Source organism: Anguilla rostrata, chromosome 10 (genome assembly GCF_018555375.3).
Source record: "Anguilla rostrata isolate EN2019 chromosome 10, ASM1855537v3, whole genome shotgun sequence".
NCBI classification, from domain to species: domain Eukaryota; kingdom Metazoa; phylum Chordata; class Actinopteri; order Anguilliformes; family Anguillidae; genus Anguilla; species Anguilla rostrata.
The window spans coordinates 34629850-34650482 of record NC_057942.1 but is presented as its reverse complement, the minus strand read 5'-3'; the positions used below and the strand labels follow the sequence as shown (position 1 = coordinate 34650482).

The 20633-nt window shown below is 42.6% G+C and overlaps 2 protein-coding genes across 2 annotated transcripts; both read left to right on the top strand.

Annotated features, from left to right (window-relative positions):
* Positions 1–1164: 1164 nt before the first annotated feature.
* On the top strand, positions 1165–7654 carry LOC135233294 (follistatin-A). The gene is made up of 6 exons (XM_064296687.1): positions 1165–1474; positions 2978–3169; positions 3414–3632; positions 3886–4110; positions 4597–4827; positions 6521–7654. The coding sequence occupies exons 1-6, from the start codon at positions 1381–1383 to the stop codon at positions 6607–6609; spliced, it is 1050 nt and encodes a 349-aa protein (XP_064152757.1). The 5' UTR covers positions 1165–1380; the 3' UTR covers positions 6610–7654.
* Positions 7655–8342: 688 nt separating this feature from the next.
* ndufs4 (NADH:ubiquinone oxidoreductase subunit S4) lies at positions 8343–20274 on the top strand. The gene is made up of 5 exons (XM_064296686.1): positions 8343–8501; positions 10797–10875; positions 18713–18885; positions 19818–19891; positions 20088–20274. Exons 1-5 carry the CDS (start codon positions 8419–8421, stop codon positions 20189–20191), a joined length of 513 nt encoding a protein of 170 aa, XP_064152756.1. The 5' UTR covers positions 8343–8418; the 3' UTR covers positions 20192–20274.
* The last annotated feature ends 359 nt before the right edge of the window (positions 20275–20633 follow it).

Genomic DNA, 20633 nt, shown 5'->3' with positions numbered 1-20633 from the left:
AATTATTCCTTTAAGAATGCAACAGGTCATTCATGAAGTTATGTGATAAACAATCAGATCACCATTTTTCAATACAGAAAGTAGTTATGTATTATATCTTATTTTTCATTTTTGAAGAAGCATTCAATAGTGTTTTCTGGATTTGAGAGCTTAAGGGACCATCAAAGTGCATAGTCTAAGCGCAACTGCATAGGAAACGGATGACACATGACATGTTTTATTATTTCTCAGTAGCCTAAGTAATTCTAAGTAACTCGCCAGCCATCTGCAGCTGGCGTACTACTGCTGAAGAGGTCGCACGCGGACTTCTCTGTGAACTAACAGAACGGCTTTTCTCAAAACAACCGATGCTTTGGTGTATACCACCCCAGTGTAATGCAATACTCTTACTTTACTCCGACGGCTATTTGCAAACCGGGTTGGATATATTTAAATGATTGACCTGACCGAGGAACCCAAACAACTGTCTGTGCTAATATTAGCACGCCTGTATTCTGACATCTATTATTGTCTAGACAATGCAATGCAATGCTGCCAATACAGATCCCATCTCACTAAAAGATTAACACTATCAGCAGTTGGTGGAAAAATATCGGTTATCAGCGGACAAGTTGAAAGGGGAGACACTCGAGAGACAATTCAGTGTTACTACTACTATTATTATTATTATTAGTAGTAGTAGTAGTAGTAGTAGTAGTAGTATAAAGAGATATAGGCGCAATACATCTACATATTCATATTAATAATACCTGCTTAATAACTTTATTGGCATCGAGGGATTCAGCATTACATTGTAAACTTGGATTTGAAACATCTGAAATGTGCTAACTCATACAAACTAATGCAAGTCTTAATAGTGAGCATCAACGCTAATGTGTAACGTAGGCTATTAAGTGAATAAACAATCACGATAGGCTAGTAGCCTATGCCTTGAGGAAAAAAAATCCAAAAGCCTGTGCCTTTCTACAGAAAAATAAACGTAAAACTTAATGAATACAATACTCTCTCGCACTCTCCCTCTCTCTCTTTAACTATCGCTCTCTCTCATATGAATATCGCTATATTAATCCACTTCAGTTCCTTCTCTGTTCACTATGACGCGCGCACTACACATGGTCTCCCACTGTATACTCTTGCAGCGAGGGAAAGTTTCGACAAGAGATGTCACCTGATTGGGATTGAAATAACTAAAAAAAAAAAAACCTTTCTCCCCACCCCCACCGATTAGAAGACCGCCCACCACAGACAGTCGGCCTGAGACCCTTATAGATTTAAAAAGAGAGGCTGCATTCACAGACTGACATTCATTCAACACTGCCTTCTTAAGAAGATTACTTTACCGCTGCCTGTTCCAATAGACTCGCTCACTTTGCCTCCAACATGCTAAGGATGCTAAAGCAACGCCAGCTCCAGCCGGGCATGTTTTTCTTACTCGTATGGCTCTGCTATTTCATTGAAGATCAGAAAGTGTTCGGTAAGTGATCAATTACATTATTGTTTTGCACCATATTACTTTTTTTTTTTAAGTTTGTGCCAATAAATACGTTTGTAACGATTTCGCCTGAAGTATGTGGGTGGGAGTGTAAACATTAACCAATCAAACAAACAAAATTTTAGCCAACTGATCACAGTGGAAAAGTTTTTATAAATACTTCCAGTTATTTTGACAGAACTTGCTACTTGACTACTTGTGGCATGTGCTTTGCCGTGCAACGGGTTCCAAGGAGCAGGTGCGCTAAAAAAAGTGCTATTTAAAAGTGCCTGGTTGCCCGATTTCTTCAGCCTACATTTCTGCGTTACCGTGAAACATGCTTTAATTTGCACATAAATCATTTACCACTTGGATTCTAGATAGAATACAATAAAATAGTTCATTTTTACCCAACGCAGTAAACTGTATTATTATTATTATTATTATTATTATTATTATTGTCGTTGTTGTCGATGTTGTTAATGCTATGGTGTAGGCAATACGCTAGAAAAGCAGCCTACATGAGCATTGTTCAGAATATCTGATGACAACTTCAGGTAAAAATTCCCTTTCAGCTCAGAGATTTGCGGTGGGAAATTTACACGTGGAATAAAATCAATTTATTGCCAGGGACATATGTCGGGATTAACTGTATTACATGATAACATACTGTCATTATAATCGAAAATCCTAACATTTTAGCTTGGATCAGAACCCTGACATTGCTGACCTAAATCGATTGCCACAACGACGAAACCAGAAAGGCTACTTAGCTTTGAGTCATTAGGTAGTTCATGAAATCCAATGCCCAACTCATCCAGAAACTTTCGCCCTGGTAGAATAATTACGAAGTAGGCTAACACAAACCTTGCGTGACCGCATAGCTGGGTCCGTTGCGCCACGGTGCCTAGATTGTTGCGTCTCGCCCTACTCTTTCTTTGATAAATGCTGACTGACACAGATTGCTTTGGGCTGCTTATGAATAGGCTAGATTACAAAAGCAATGTGTGAGAGTGCGTGGGAGAAACCGAATCAAGTATAAAACTATTACTCTTAACAATTGGTATAATTATAATAACTATATGAAAAATATAACGTAAAAAGACAAACATGTGTTGTAGTTACACATGGCTGCTAATCTAGGAAAACTGAAGCACATATTAATGCGAGTATTTGGTAGTAGGCTCGTGCAAATTTCTGTTTAAGAACCATGAAGCTCCTAACATAAGGAGTAATGGCTTGTCCAAATGGCTATAGGCGCTATGTGGTTGGAAATTTCACGCTGTAGGCTATGCTGCACAGTTTCCAAATTTATTCGACACACTGTCAGTAGATAGACAGAGATCAGACAGCAAGTGTTAAATTGCAAAATCTGACAAAATACGACATGTGGGAGGAGGACGGGCGGGGGTGGGGGCATAAGCCAAGACATGGTGCGCGTGTTGTGTCTGGGTCAGTGCCCTCAGACGTTAATTCGACTGGCTTCTTTATTTATTTATTTTACAGCTGGTAACTGCTGGCTGCAGCAGGGGAATAACGGAAGGTGCCAGGTCCTCTACCTTTCTGGAATGAGCAGAGAAGAATGTTGTAGAGGAGGTCGACTAGGGACCTCGTGGACTGAGGAAGACGTCCCGAATAGCACGCTGTTTAGGTGGATGATCTTCAGTGGTGGAGCTCCAAACTGCATGCCCTGCAAAGGTGGCTGTCTTCTGTCTGTCTTGGCATTACTTTCTCCGATGCATTTATTTCAACCTGCAGTTGCAAACTGGGTCAATTGCAAGTATTTATAGCAGTCTACTATTTAACACAATTAGTAGCAGTATATTGTTCGACGATGTTTAGCTTGGCTATTTGTGATCATCTGCGATATCCTGTGTGCAAATACGACGCGAGTATATGCATTAATTTGATCCTATTGGCTAAGTGAATAATTTAATTACAGAAACATGTGACAACGTCGACTGTGGTCCGGGAAAACGATGTAAAATGAACAAGAGGAGCAAGCCTCGCTGCGTCTGCGCCCCGGACTGTTCAAACGTGACCTGGAAAGGACCTGTCTGCGGCACCGATGGGAAGACGTACAGAGACGAGTGCGCCTTGCTGAAAGCGAGGTGTAAAGGTCACCCAGACCTCGAGGTGCAATATCAGGGCAAATGCAAGAGTAAGTTATCCGGCGTTGTTTTCCAGCTTGTTACAGGTGTTTACTGTCAGTGGCTGTTGTTGACCATGTTACCCCAGTAATACTTTAAAATGGGGATTTATAGCCAACTGCTTGGCCGTAGAATTACAAAGACCGACATTTATTGCACGATGATAGTGAGAAGGGAGACTTAAGCATGAGATGACGCGAGAGGCACTTTTATTTTTAAAAATGTAATTCTAATTTTGTTTTTCATTTTTTCGACTTTGTACAGAGACATGTCGTGATGTTTTGTGCCCGGGAAGCTCTACGTGCGTAGTGGACCAGACCAATAATGCGTATTGTGTGACATGTAATCGGATTTGTCCCGAAGTAACATCACCTGAACAATACCTGTGTGGAAACGACGGGATCATCTATGCCAGCGCTTGTCACTTGAGAAGGGCTACATGCCTTGTTGGCCGATCAATTGGAGTTGCATACGAGGGGAAATGCATTAGTAAGTACAAAAGCAAACAAATAATATAAAACGAAGCTCTACCATAAGTCTGTACTGTCAAAAGAGCTGGATCCTATTTTCCCATTAATTGACAGTAATAGCCATTGTTATCTATTGGCTATTATCAATATGTTGCACTTTGTACTTACATACCAATGTATTTTGGAGTAATAAATGTATTTATGCTGGTAAAACGTTTCCCGGCTGTTTTATTTTGTTTGTGTATTAGGATCTCGGTTTGCGTGGTAGATATTGGCAATGCAATGACACAGTGCACAAACTAAAATCCACTTGACAACAGTTGAGTCAGCTCAAAGTTTCTGGGACAATAAAAAACAATATGTAAATTAAAAATACTAATCCCTATGCAAATTCCTGTCCAGAATCAAGTATTGTTAGTACTTGGTGTTAGTAAATGGTGGCTACGGAGGTAGCCTACGTGTGTTAGCATGCAGGGAGTTAATGTTTTCTTGTTTTTTGCTGCAGAGGCCAAGTCTTGTGATGACATTCAGTGCAGCGCGGGAAAGAAGTGTCTCTGGGATGCGCGGATGAGCCGGGGCCGCTGTTCCGTGTGTGGCGAGATATGTCCGGAGAGTCGGTCGGACGAGGCCGTGTGCGCCAGCGATAACACCACGTATCGCAGCGAGTGCGCCATGAAGCAGGCCGCTTGCGCTTTGGGGGTTCTCCTGGAAGTTAAGCATTCTGGATCTTGCAACTGTAAGTAATCCATAGAGTGAAAGACATTACCCAGCAGCCTTCACTTCTACAAACCACCCCCCAACCTCCACCCCACAACCCCCACCCTTCCAGAATAAGCCTCAAAAAGGACTTATGAATGAAAATACTTGCAAGACTTCTTGTGCTGGTTTCATTCATTCTCTTTTGTAAAAAAAAAAAAAAAAAAAAAAAACGTATGAATAACTAAATAGAACAGATGAATCATTTCAAGAGCCATTGAGATACTAATTAACATCATACAACTAACAGGAATATATATTTGAAAACTAACATTGGCATTTAGAATCTTGATACTCAATACTAGATGGGTGTGTGGTCTTCTTAGTAACACACTACCTGCCAGAGCAGGTTGCCTTAAATACTCTTGAGGCCTTTTGATTGCTGTAGTGTTGTTAAACTGAACTGAGACTTCAAGTCATATCTTTGCAGCTTTTAAATGCCATGGCCATAATGTTATTATTATATATTTTTTATTTTCTTGCAAAAAGTGTATTTATGTTTTTGTTATTATTTTATATTTTTTGTTTTTCTTTTGGCTGTAATCAATCACTTCAAATGCACTAAGTTCAGCTATGACATCTATGCCTTCGTGTATAGGAAAAATGCTGGGTATATCCATTCATGAAATGTGCATTAGGTGATTGTAACATTGGTGCCATTTTAGTATGTCATACAATTTGGCCAACATGTGATCTGTCTGTTCACACTGTTCATTCTACCAATGATGCACATTTACTCTTCTTATGTGCTCAGTGTTTTGGAGCTGCCATTCATTTTTCAGTAGCCATGATCATCAAAGTCACATTCCAAGACACTGAAGGCTATTTCATCATGTCTGATGGAATAATGCTATTTTCACTGCAAATGACCACTGTTCTCCACGTCTTTGCTTGGACTGAACTTAATTAAATGTGACCATGCCTAAAGGTATGTAAACAATTCCAATGGACCAATTTTATGATCACCTTGTGAATTTATAAATATGGCATTTTACAGTTTGCAGGATATGCAGTGGAAGCTTGTAGAACAATGCTCTCTTGTTTCAACTCGGTTAATAGAAAGCCAGTATCTATCAGCTGAATTTATGTTGCTGTTAGTAGTAGATGTGCTGTCTGTCTGAACTCATCAGAACTGTTGGTGTGGAGTACTAGGGGATTGCCCACGTCTATTGTCGCTCTGCCTGTGTGATTAACAATTTTGTTTCTATTGTGAAATGTATTGTAGAAAATACCTCAAAGCTGCCTCTTGGCCTGCCCATCTAAAGTGAAGCTGCAATTCAAGGTGTCATCCGGTCTGGTGGCAGCAGCTCTGTCAGAAACAAAGGTTACCTTAATGATGAAAAGCAAAAATCCTAGAACACATGAGCACTTTTTGCCTTCTTTCAGGAATCTGCCGAAATAGAGGCAAAGCCCATTCAAGCTACACACCCCCCCCCCACCCTCCCTTTTTGTAGAAAACCCTGACTTTTTAGATTATGTAGATTTTGTTGCATAATTTGAGATCCCACAGCTCATTGTTGATTGCCGTGGTACGCCATCGACTGCCAAGCCGTGTAAAACGAAACACAAAGCTTACGCTGGGGCTTTTCACAGAGCTTTGAAAACATGCACTGAGATTCTGTGCTGTTGTGATTCTTGTTCATACAACAGCTATCATATATTGTCCCATATAGCCATTAACGAAGACCAGGAGGATGAGGATGAGGATGAAGACCAGGACTACACGGCTTATATCCATTTTTCATCGTTACTGCACGGATAAAAACGCCACCACTATTGGAACCATCCTAGAGCAAGGAATCATGTCCATACTGTACATATGTGTATGCTTATTTATTTTTGAAGACAAAAAAAGAAAAGTATACATATAGTTCGGTCTGCTAGATGTTTATTTATACTGTGTTTTGTGTTTTATAATTTATACATTTATGATGTCTGGCTGACTCTACCATTTTATTTAGGTTTTTTTCACTTGTTTTTCATTGTAATTTCCTTTCTTTTTTATTATGAAGAAATATATTTGTCCAAAGAGAAGCAGTGTTATTTATTGTGTGGTACAGTGCTGCCATGTAAAGTATAAATCTTCTGCAAGCTGTAAATTGCATTCCGTGAGCTGTAAAAAATCTGCTTATAGCTTATCATTCTCTATTTTTCAGATGTTTATTTTACACATAAATGCATGTTAGCCTGTGTGTTTTATTTATTGGGGAATCTGTCATTCACTATTGTACATAAATGTTTCTGGTTTTGTTTACAATTCATTATAACTGACCAAAGGGACTATCTCAATGGTTCTGCAAAAGTACTTTATATGGTGCAGCACAGTAATATTAAAAAATGAGCCTTTTTCCCCAAAAAGTAGGCCAATTTTTGTCCTGAAGACAGAGAACTAATGCAGACAGAGTAGAAATATTCAGTAGCAGTATTCTGTGTTTTCCACATTCAAATATCAATGGCTTTGGGAAGATACTTGATTTGTGTCAAAAATGTGCCATTAACATTTGCCTTTTTTCCCCAATGCAATTTTTCATCATATCCAATGTTCTGCTCCATATAGCTCTTGCAGAGCTCCTAGATTAAGTGGATATACAAAGCTAAGTAACAATATATCAGACTTTATCAATTTTCTTTTTTCACATTGTTTTAAACATGCATTTTTATTTTCAAACATGACAAGATAAAACATAAAATCAGTTTGAAAATATATAGTTTTGTATTTTTTTATGTAAATGTAAAATGTATATAAAAAGTTATGATGGTATTTGTACAGATATGAAGAGTGAAAATAAAATAAATTTCCCTTATAATTCATGTTTTTTATTGTCTTTGTCATACAGTGTATTGAACATACCATGGAACAATGGTGCAATAATATGACTGGATCTATTTTGATTATGTTGTTTGGTGCACACAAATCAAGACAGTTCAGGTAATCATCCAAAAGCAGCATTAACCCTGTTATGTGTCAAGTCTTTTTCACTTTGTCCAAAATAATAATGAAGTTAGGCCAAATATGTGACATGAAATCTTCTAATGGTGTACATTAATTAGTTTTCATTTTCAACCTTTTTAAAAAGTTTGATTTACTACTGACATGAAATAACAATAGTAGCTCATGCAACTACTATTTTTTACAGTGCAGCATGACAAGTACACGTTGAAAAGAACAGAAAGTGCATAATATTGTGGGTAGTGCAATTTTAAGAATATGGCTAATCACATAATATTTGGAGAATAATAATAATAATAATAATTTACACATACATGCACACGCACATTTTTGTACTAACTACAACTAGGCCTGCCAAGTCGTGAGTAAATCAAAGTATATGGGTTAGCATCCATGATTATCTATAGAAAATTACCTTAACATAAAGGTCCATCGGACCTGAGTCAGTGTTAATATACGTTTTGAAATATCTTCGTTAGATAGTAGAAGATTTAATACTAATATACTAAATTGTATGAGGCTACATCAGTCATGGTGCGCTACAGTACAACTGAACATGTTGAACAGCATCTATTTTGAACCTTTGCGCTTGCCGTAGAATTTATTTTTTACGGTAGGAATATGGCGTCTTCAATGTCACTTTTGGGTCTAAGGCGGTTATCTTTGCTGAATACAGCGACTAAGATTTTGCTGAATTCAACCAGGTAAAGAATGTGACTCTCTAATCAATGTGTTTTGTTACTACTAAACATTGTATTCAGTATCAAGATCCATCCGTACTGGTAAAAGGCGTGTGTACAGCATCAGAATGACCAGGTGCTGCCGTTCGTTATATAGCCACTAGCTAGCTAGCTTCTGAGAATAGCAAACTAGCCAAAACTAGTCGTTGTAACAAAATCCAATTTCTAGACAGGTCTGATGTCTTTTGCTAACTTAGCCAATTTCGATTCTGTATGTGTCTGCGCAAGACGTAAAGACTGCATAAACGGACTGACAGAGATTTCCAGCAATGTCCTTGTAGTCAATTCCTAAATGAACGTTTTGCGACATCTGCGTACTTTGCTTCTGCTTTGCTAGTTAGGAGTTAACGTTAACACAAGCTAGCTAACTAATTTAAACGAGCTAACCAGTCTTCCCAGAATTACCTTTATAAATAACATTTTTAGTAACACGTCATTGTTTCTAGATGACATACCAAAGCTCACCTAGCTAACCAAACCAGCTAGCTAGTTGACGAATTGGCGTTCACATCACCTAGCTAGTTTTACATGAATGGTTTGCTAGCTGAGTTGTTAGATCTAATGTTACCTGTAAAGATAACAAGCCAACTGGCTGTTAAGCTAATGTAGCTGGGTTTTATCTGCGTTTGCCCATTGTGAACAGTAAATTGATGCACAACGGTAGTTGTTAGCATTTTCTTGCAAGTTACCTAACGGCAAGGACGTGTTATTAAATGTCCTGTCCCCTGCAGAGAGGGAAGCTGAACGTCGTCATTAGTGAGTAGCGAGTACGTATTTGTAAACAGGTCCGCAGGCTAGCTTGCCCTGTCCATGAAATGTACGTCATTACGTTAGATTACGTAAGGTGTTTTCTCAAAATATGTTTGGCTTAGACGCATAATTGCACAGTATATACACTATATGTCCAAAAGTGTGTGGACACCCCTTGATCTGGGGCTGTGTTTCACGGCTTGGGCTTGTTCCCAGTGAAGGCAAATCGTAATGCAATGACATTTCAGCATGACATTGTCCCCAGCCACACAACGAGGTCCATATGTGTGGGTGTAAAAAGTACACAATGTCCTTATTGGTGTTGACGTCTTTAATCATGAAGTCTTTTGCAGTGTTGTATAGTTATGAATAGGCTATTGAGAGGACAAACTAGACAGCTGTGGACCTGATAAAAATCAGACGTATAATGTCAGCCATCAGCCCCGTTTTCTGCAGGCTTCTGGTAATGAATGAAGTGTCCTTATGAGCCCAACAGTCCAATATGCTGTTTCATACATAGAACATTAACTGCCAGGGCACCATCAGAAGAAAAAAAAATTCCCTCGATGCAGCCTGCTCATCAGGGTGGTATTAATTAGTATTTGTTCATTAAATAATTCAAGAACAAGCGACTCATCTGAACTTCTCACTGTTCAACCACCTCACTCTTTCCATTCTCTGTGAGAGTGTTCTCTGTGAGTTATCTGCTGCACAGCACTGTGCAAGACAAGTTTCAGGTCCAAACTGTGATAGGTCAACCAATGATATTGTAACTGAAAGGCGTAAGAAAAGCGTCTGCACTAATATCAAGCTGCACGATTTTGCAAAGTTTCTTGGCATGGGGCACCCGCAGAGTCGCTAGTTCGTCAAATGTTGTACTGTTCAAAGAACTGGCGCGATTACGCAGATGAAAGAGCAGGGTGGCACGGCGCCACAGCCACATTGTCCGAGAAGAGCCCCTCTGTACGAGGAAAGCCGAGCAGAGCCTCGCGTCAAAGTCTGAAAAGTGCTGATCCGCCATCGTCCCCATCCCCCCCTCCTCCGCCCCCTCACTGTTGGAATGGTGCCCAGCTCAGATTCCATGGCCGGGATTGGCCTTGTCCTCTAATGACACACTGTGAATTGGGGGGGGGTAAGTTAGAGAAAGAGTCTTTGCCCTCAGCAGTGTCAGTTATTTTCTGTTCTCAGTAAGTCAACCCCCCCCCCCCCGTATTTGCACGGCAGGTGACAGTTGGCCGGTGGCCCAGCACCGTCTGCGACCTACCGCTAAGTGGGATTCCCGGCAGAGCGAGCCGAACGGGCCAGGAGGGATCTGCCCGTCCTCTCTTTTTTTTGTTTTGCATTCCCCTCATCCTCCTCTCCTCCTACGGGACGGCTGGTTTCGGCCGGCGCGTTCACGCACGGTTGTTTGTGTTCGCGTTCAAGCACGGCCGCTCGCGTTTGCGTTTGCGTTCACGCCTCAGGCTCCTGGCTGAAGCGTCTCTCTCTCTCTGGCTCGTTGTCTTGCAGGTCCGTGAGCGCCTCGGCATGCAGGCCGGCGGAGAAGGCGGAGCGCGAGTCGCAGCTCATCACGGTGGACGAGAAGCTGGTGAGGGTCCCTCGCCCTGAACGTGCCGGCCTGCGTTCACCTTCACAGTCTGAACACTTTCACTGGACCTCGTGTCTGGAGTGGCTACTGAGGCCTGTTCTCACCTAGTGCTATGAACACACACTAACCCAACCCACTCCATTCGCCAGATGATTTCAGTAACTCATCAGTGTTCAGTCAGTGCAACACAAAGTAATGTTTTCAGCTGTCATGCATTGTCGTAGATTGAAGGTACAACAATTTCATGTTCACAGTTCGAAAGGATGGTATGACTTTCAAAACTGCATCATCTGCTGTTTGCTAAATGTCAAAATATAATGCTGTGTTTATCAGAAATGAGCATGAATGCAGTTTTTCACTGGTAATGAATAATTGTTATTTAACAGTTTAACAGCCAGTGGTATAGGATGTGCTGTACTGTGGAGTGTTTGTGGGAGGGATGGTTTGGAGTGGGCGCAGGGTAGCGTGCATTAGCGATGTGGGTACAGGGCAGGTTCAGGAGGTGAGTAGATGTGGTTCGGAGCAGGGGGAGGTTTGAGGATGTGTGTTTGGGGCAGGAAAATGCATGAGCAGTCACGTTTGTGGCAGGGTGAGGTTTGAGCAGACGTGTTTGGGGCAGGGTGAGGTTTGAGCAGACGTGTTGGGGCAGGGGTAAAACGAGGTGGCCAGCCTCTCCCAGACTGGTGGAGCAGTCAGACTGGCACTGGCCCTTAACCCCTTAACTGCCTCTCAGCTCCCAGCTGGGGCCACTGTGAAGTAAAGGGGAAAAGAGGCAGAAAAAAGAAAAGAGAAGTGCAGAAAAAAAGCCTCCCACTCAGAAGCCAGCCATTCTCAGACTGCCGGCCACAGAGCTTTCATTGTGACATGAAGCTGGGCACAAACAACTCGGCCCACAGAACGTGGTGTGGCCACGAAGCTGTCTGCTGCATGCGCACACTGTAGCTGTCGGGCGTTTCGTAACACGGGCACCGCAAAATGGCTAACGCCGCATTGCTTATGCTCGCTTTAGTCTCTTCCGTACAAAGCGCTAACGTGCAGACCGTTTTATGTACTGATGTGTATCCAGTCAAATGAAAGCAGGAAAGCGCAGTTATGCGATTCGCGCACAAGCGCAGCGGAAGCACGGGCAGGGCTGTTTTTTTTTTTCTTCTTCACGTTTCTGACGTGAGGTCAGGTCTGGCTGTACGCCGGACACACGGCAGGTGTTTAGCCGTGACCCTGCAGAAACGCAGAGGCCTCGCGGTGTCTGGTTTGGAAATTAAAAGGAAAGGCCGGGCCGGGGGGCGCCGGCGGCGTCTCTAGCGGCCGCAGAGCGCCGTGGGGGCCCCTCCTCTCTTTGTCTCACAGCCCTGCGCGGACAGAAAAGGCGCCAGTGTGATCTCTGAGGAAACTGCGCTCAGCGCTGCTGTGGTCAACAAGCTGTTAATGTGCACAAAATGTTGTGTAAATTTCGCTCAGTTGATCATATTAATTTAAATAGGGAAAAGGCAGAGTTGCAGATATTATAGAAATACCTGTTTGTTTGGAATTTTCGGGAGAAAATTCGGACACAAACTACGCCCCCTTAGAGAAATAATGGCCAGGTTCTATCAAGCGTTCGCATGTGTACTAGGCTGAAGGGAGGCGCGGAGGTGTGGCCCCTGGGTTACCCCTCTGGGGCCTGCCATGGCCTGGCCTGCTTTCCTTAGCCATTGCAGTTTGATTCAGCGCGTTGTGCCTCTAGACCACTTGGCGGCCTGGCCAGTGACACGGAGCTTCACGCGGGATGTCCGGGGGCAGCTGCTTACATCCTATTGGGCGGAAAGGAGAGAGTTCAAGCAGGGAGAGGATGACCCAAATAAAGGAAACGCTAGAACCTTTAACTGCTTGTGAAGCTTTTTTTTATTGAGCTTGTCAGAGAGCACTTTGAGTTTAACAAGTCTGAAGGAAGGGGATTTGGGGAGGGGGGGGGGGAGCAGGTGATGAGAGAGGGGGGGGGGCACGGAGGGTGCATTGAACAGGTATTCAGCGCTCAATGGTCCCTTTGTGCCAGCCTGCTGATTTGGCATGCAGCGACGGTCCCTTCAGTGCAATTTCACCTCATTACCAGCACAATGCTCATCATTGCGAAGGCAAAAGCCTTCCTGGTAAATATTCTTCAGTCTAACCAAGTGCACCTTGTCCACGACTTTAAGCAAAAGGTATCAAGAGAGCGTTGTGTTTTGTCGCATCTTGCTCTACATTTCTTTCGTTAGCTTCGCCCTCTGAACATTCCAAGATGAGCGGCATTCAAAAATTCTTTATTCAAAGTTCAGAACAAAGCGCAGTGCGGTTAGATTGAACGGAGGTCTTTGTCAGGCAGATTCGGCAACAGACCTCCAGTGTAATCTGTCAACCCCCCACTTTACCCTGACCACCACACACACACACAACACACACAAGCACGCACATCTCAAGTGTCTGTTTTGTCTGGTTGCCCCTCACACGGCATTCTTGTGCGAAAAATTTCAAGGCCTCAGTCTGGAGCACTGGGTCAGAGGATGTGACCGTTTGAAGGGGCTAGACAAGAGGCTTCATGCATTATCCGCTAAATAGTATTTCATTTACTTAACACTCAAGAGAGAGTAACCTTTAAAGGGCTCTCCAGCGGCGGCCGTTCCCGCTCTGTCGAAGAACGAGAGACACGGACATTCAGGCTGGTGCGCTGGGCTGGATTTCATTAAACCCCACCACACACACTCAAACACACACACCGTTTCAAGAATTCCTTTAGCATGCGTGTGCCTGTTAAATCTTGCTCTGCCCACACACGGTATTTTGTATGTATTTTTTTCTTTTTAATCAAACTGATACAAAAAAGTCTGCATTGTATACTGGCTTGTGGGATTGCTCTAGCTGCTCTAGAACGCGGTAAAACGTATCAATCGCATCCCTCTGTAACGGTATGGCTACCGCTACGCACAGAGCAATCGTACACTGGTGCGCGACCGGTTACGGAGTCAGACAGCTGTGTCTGCGACGTTTAGAGTTTGAAACCCTGTCCTGTGAAATTACTGCAGCAGCTGCGCAGCCATCCTTACATGAGTGTGAGAATGGAGAACATGGATACAGTATATACAGTGCTCTCCTTCAAGTGCACTGTATATACTGTATGTGGCAAAACTGAGACCGTTTTCGGGCTGACTGTTTGAACAGATCAATTTCGTTTCAGTGCCTTCGAATTGCAGAGGAGCCATCTTGTGTAACAGGTGGCTGAATGTGGGTTGTGTTTTAATGGTAAATATCACTGACCTTTAAGGTCAGCCTTTCATGATTTATGACTTGAAACAGATAATATTTTAGCTTTTACCCCTGGTCTTGTTCATCATGCTGCCTCCATATGGCTCCTAGGCTCTTGGCGGTGTGAAGAAGTTCCCTTCTTTGTTGACAGCAGTTGGCTCCAGTGTGTACAATGAAGTGGCGTTCTCCAGATCAGATTGAGCGTTGAAGTGGTTTGTTGAGGCTTGCTTGCCCTTGACCCAAGAGCAGCCTGCTCCCACCCTAAGAGTTAAGACACTTCTCACCTGTCTCCGAGCTGTGGAAGCTGTACGATTCTGCTCGGTGTCCTTCGGTCATTGGCATGGCTTCCTTGCTTGATCCTGATCTTTGCAGATGAACTGACTGACTGGCCTATCGGTCTTACACCCTGCAATGTAATGCTGATATATCACTGATGATATCACACAATGTTCTCAAAGCCTACTCTGTGAGTACCATTGTATCTCTTTCTCTGTCCACACTCAACACATGTCTGCCTTCACGAGAAGACACGCTAAGAACGTGACCACCACAGTGTAGAGCCACACAAATTAGAATTGTCCCAACGTATAGCCGACATTTTTTTCTTTAGCAACATTTTTTATTAATTCGGGGAGTGGTACAAAAAGGCCTCTGATCTTCAGAAGTGCTCAAAGCTGTAAAAGAATTCTCGACGCCGTTAGACGGCTAAATATTCCGCAGAGGTTTAAGACCTCCCTCTGGAATGAAAGCGGTATCGCACAGATGGGTCGGGCGTATTAGGTTTGTCTACGGCCCGTACAGTAAGTGGATCTGCATGTGTGGCGGGCCAGATGACGGGAGTTCCATCTGCTAATTGCTTTTCAAGTCCGCATTTTTTTAGTGCCGCGTAACCCGGTCCCCACAAACATCGACTGCTTTTGAAATGTATCACCAGAGGAGCACCCGTCTGCCCCCGACAGATGATATTTTCATCGGGGCTGGAAGATGTAACAGCGAGTAAATTTCACCGCACAGAGCGTAAGTGGCGTGTCATTGCGCAGTGATGGATCGCGCTATTCCCAGTTTGCCGTGTGTATTTTTTTCCACCCCTTGTTCTGGCGCTCTAACTAATGACCATGAGGAGGAACGAAAGAGAGAACATTGGTCAGTAATTTTATGGAACCCACTTTAGTCATATACAAAAATAAACTGAAGTTAAAGGTTTTTTTGTTTGTTTTTTTAGATTCAGAGGACAGTTTAAAGAGGGCTTCTTGTTCACGTGGGTTAAGAAACAAATGAAAAATGTATCGATGAAACCAATGTGTTTCACCAAGATGCCTTCAGAGATTCAGAGAACAGGCCTTTTGTCATTCATCTTGAGGTTTATGTGGTATATCTTTACCCAACATGTTATCTTTATCAGAAAGACCATTCTTGTCAGTGACTGGCTAATCTATTTGGACAGGGTGGCTGTAGAAACCTGTTAAGTCAGTAAGTTACGGAAAAAGATCATCATCTGTGAATCAGTCCAAACTATGTAAGGGTCACTCATGGACTGGAAGTCACTTAAAAAAACTACTGGGAAAGAACTGGTCATGGAGATACTTGGCCCCAGCTTCTGATAGTTGAGTTGACTTTTATTTTATGTGGGATATGCACCTGCCAGGGACAAATGCTGCTCATAAACAGAGCGTTGCGTCTCTGTTTTTGCTCTGTATAGCTCGTTTATAGCGGCCAGAGGTTAGTGCGGATGACGGCACCGCCAGCAGTTTGAGCGTTCCACCGAACTTTGCTCTGCGGCACGTCGACGACGTCCCGAGGCCTCCACTCCCGGAGTGCGTTCTTGATGCGATGCCGCTCCAACAGGCCGACAGACATCCACACAATGCTGCTCTAACAATGGCTGTCCCGTCAGAACAGAAAAGATGACGGAGAGAATTGGAGAGAATCGCACAGGTCGAGTGACTACAGTCTTGTGCAGGGCATGCAACACAGATTTCCAGCTTGTAATGTAACATACATTACGACCCTATGACCTTCAGAGTAGACCACCTGTTTTTTAGTCCTGCTAATGATGGAACGTTAATTAATATTAATTAAGTTGCCCTTGCTATGTCTGGACAATATAATGTCCGTGCACCTGCTACAAAATTGAGAGGACTGGGAATTTTTGGGAAGCACACGACTATCTGACTAGTTTCTTCGAATGATCTGCGAGCGACTGTCCATGCTCTCGCACACAGACATTTGTTTGTGACTGCTTTATGGCTTAATTGATACTGTAGTTATTCATCTGATGTCACATCTGCTGTGTGCATTTTCATCGTCTCAACATATGACGGCAGGGCATGTTTTGTTTTGTAGGTTTTTTGCCTGCGGTTAGAGAGCTTCTGCAAAACCACAACACAACCGTTTTTCATCCAGTTCTCTTTTATTTTCTTCTTTGAAGTTACCTTGATTTCTTTTCGCTCTCAGTGTTTTCCATTTGGCCCCACATTTTGCTCTGTAAAAAACCGTGCTTGTTTTGCACTGGAAGCCTCTGTAAAAACAGGGAACAGTCTGTAGCGCGGTAGGTCTGCGGTCCGCGAGTCTGAATCCTCTCCCCTGCTCTTTATTCCTAGAAAGGCCGTAGGTGTCAGAAATCTCGACACGCTCTGGCGTGACGGAGACTTTGCGAGCCTCTCCTGGCGACTCTTAAGCCGGGCCATTCTGTCTGCGTACCCAGGTATTGTAGACCCCTGAATAGTGTCAAACTTCATAGTTCTCATTTTGCTTCCTGTACGTTTAAGAAAAGTGGCCACAGTGTGGGTTTTCCCTTTGTAATCTCCTTTCCTAGTTTTCCCTGGGAGCACCGCATTCCAGCCTCCGTCGCTCTTGTTGTATAGGGCTTTGTGCCCCTGTCCCTTCTGTAGTCTCCCCTGAAGCCGTTTTTTTTTTTCTCCTTAATGTATTCAAGAATATCATGGAAGTCTAGACTTTGAATATGTTGGGCGGTGAATCGAATGTACAATGTGTTTGAATTTGCAATCGTGACAACATGTTTACCAACCTTGCGCACACTTTTATAGTTACTTGTGGATTAGCTACTTGTGTGAATTAAATACGACAGAGAACTTTTGCTGTAGTTTACCACATAGGTTTCTTTACCAAGTACTATTTACGTAGGCAGATAACTTTAACTAAGTGAATTTGAAGTGTCCTGGAAAAAGGCAGTTAACGTTTGAAAATGAAAACCTTAGAAATGTGGTCTGCTGTCTCTTCTGAGCATGCTCCCAAGTAAATGCTTTCATAAAAGGCATATTTAGAAACCTTTAGTCCGGTATCCAAACAAAACGCTTTAAACAAACTTTATTTTTCCTATAAAACAATCCAAGCTGCTTTAGGCTGACAGCATCTGGAGTGTTGGAAGAAAATTGTAAAGGTCTGCGATGTGTTTACGGAGGATTAGGTGATGTGTGTTTACCATAGTCTGGATTATTAATACTATGGCGGTAATGACTAACCCGTACATGTGCTAGGACGGAAATTGCCATCCATCTTGAACAGTCTTTCTTTTAGTAGAAGAACATTGAACAATTCTCGGCGTAGAATGGGCTTTACTGTATAGATATGGGCACATTGATCATATTCTTTTGATTAACAGCAAATTAAAGCAGTAATCCAAAATTGTTACAAATATGGTAAAAACCCAGACATTCTTTTTACTCGTCTCTTTCGTTTCGTTCTTCTGCAGGTAATGAACGTGAGTAATGTTCAGACAATTTTAATGTCGACCAAATGGGGACCAGCCTGGAACCCATTGCTGAAGAAATAACCGTGATTGAGAATGCCTCAGTCTGATTTCAGCCCAAGTTGACTCTTTTGAAAAGAAAATGTTTTGGGAAGTGAATCACACATTAATTTTACTCACCATTTAGGGTGGCGGCGTTTTGAATTGCTTACAAAACGAACAATGTGTTGGCTTTACAGAACGCTTTAGAAAAACCCACCATTGTAGCAGACACATGCACTGTATATGGCTTCTTAGTTCATAACGTGTATCTGCTGATCGACTTTGCAGATCAGAGAACAGATATCGAGCCCGCTTTTGTGTCGAGTTTAAGCGAAAAGCTTTGTACAAATCACCTGGCAGCTAAGCGAAAGCGATGTGTTTTTTTTTTTTTTCCCCAGCTAAAAGACAGCGAAAATTTGATTCTTTGAAGTCATAATGGCCGTTGAAACGTGTGAAATTGCGGTATTGAAAGGAGGGGACCCGGTCTCCCAGCCTTAGCCTGGCTGCTGGCTGCGAGCTGGGAGGTTTGTCAGTGTTTTGTCACCGACTTCCCGTCGCTTGTTAGCTAATTCCCTGGGGAATTGTACTGGGTTCACTAAAGATCGCTGAATAGAATCCTTCTTGCCCCAGAATATGCTTCTTTTTTCTTTCCTTTTTTTCTTTCTTTTTCTTTTTAAAATATGATTTTGTTAATTACTCAGGTTTGGATTTTTTTTTGTTTTGTTTAATTTGTTTAGATACTGTACTTAAAATATGTGCAGCTCTGGCTTGGACTGTTAGCAGAAATGTGGCCCGCAGCCTTGTCTTACTTATGCTTTCCTGTCCCAGGACATCACCTCTTTGACCGGGGTTCCAGAGGAGCACATCAAAACCCGAAAAGTGCGCATCTTCGTGCCGGCGCGGACAGCCATGCAGTCCGGGGTCAACAACACCCGCAAGTGGAGGATTGACTTCGACACCAGAGAGCGCTGGGAGAACCCGCTGATGGGCTGGGCCTCCACGTACGTTTCCCTCGCTGTCCCCATTAAGTACACACCTGCTTTAAACACACTTCACATTTACGCACCTGCTTTACACAGACTTCACTTCTACACACCTGCTTTACACAGACTTCACATCTACACACCCGCTTTACACGGACTTCACATCTACACACCTGCTTTACACACACTTCACTTCTACACACCTGCTTTACACAGACTTCACATTTACACGCCTGCTTTACACTCACGTCACATCTACATGCCTGCTTTACACACACTTAACATCTTGAGAAAAATGTGTGTTTCTCTCGCCAACCTCATGTACCACACATTTCACTATGTGTGTGTGCATTCAGGCTTATTTGAAATCCCCCTCCTTCACACAAAAAAGTGCCAGCCAAACCTTTAGAAAGCGTAAAAAAATTTCATACTGTACACATGGCCATCCTGAAATGGAGGGGAAAATGAGGAACAGCGTCATTATATGTTTGGTTTTTGTTTAAAAAAATAAAATAAAAATTATAATCATAAAACGCAACGAAAAGTGGTAGTAGCATTGTTTGAACAGCTGGAAAAACACCCCAGATTGTCTGCACTGCACTGTCATGTGACTGCTTCACTTAATGAATACAGGAAATTAAGTGCACTAACTGCAAAATGTACAGATGTTGGCTGGATGAATATATGATTTGTATTATGGTTCTAGGCTAGGTTGTCATAAGTGAACATTTAGCACTTTAATGATGTTGCACAAACTCTGGGAGTTGTGAGCCAGCTCTTTGGCACTGTTGCTTTGAAAACTTTAGTGGATGCACTTAAGTTAATATGCTCTTCAATTGTAAGTCTCTCTGGATAAGCGCGTCTGCTAAATTATTTGCAATGCAGCAAATAATGCATCACACGCTATTTGGATTTATTTTCTGCATGTTTTTCTTTGTACTCTCTTGTAGGGCTGATCCTTTGTCCAACATGATCCTCACTTTTAGTTCCAAGGAAGACGCTATTGCTTTCGCTGAAAAAAACGGTAAGCTTTCCTGGGGCTTTGGCTACGATTCGCATCCACTTACTGGTACAGAATCGACAAGGTGTGTTCATGGGTGGAACCACTGTTGATCAGTGTTCCTCAGAGTGAGAGTGTTCCTCAGCCATCAGTGAAACAACTGATAATGGTGGTCTGAATCCAAATGTAGTTTCGATTTGTTTTGTTTTTATTTACGCAGGCTGGAGTTACGACATCCAAGAGAAGAGGACATCCAAACCAAGAGTCAAGTCCTATGGAGCCAATTTCTCATGGGACAAAAGGACCAGGAGGTCCGCGAAATAAACGGACTTACTGTCCGTCCACTTAACCCTTTGATATTTATACACTTGCATTAGAATCTGAATAAAATTACACGAGCGAACGTCTCTCTGTCATACTTTTCTGTCATAACCTCAATGCACCTGAACATATTTCAAGCTATTAACTATCTGCCTTGATTTAGCCATTTAAAGGCCATAATCTCTCACACTGACCTTTTCTTATGGTTTCTCTTTTGGTTTTGTTTTTTCGCTTCTATTTTTAATGCCTATTTGTTTAGTCTCACAAATGTCTTTAAAGAATTTCCCATTTACAAATGGCCATTATGGCAATATAGGGAGATAAGTATCTCTAGAAGGCGAATGCCCCCCTCTCATGGAACTGGGCAATAACTCATCTCCTGAAACTGGTTCAGGGATCTTGTGGTACTGCTGGTAAGTCATTCCGGGATTGCCATATTGGAGCA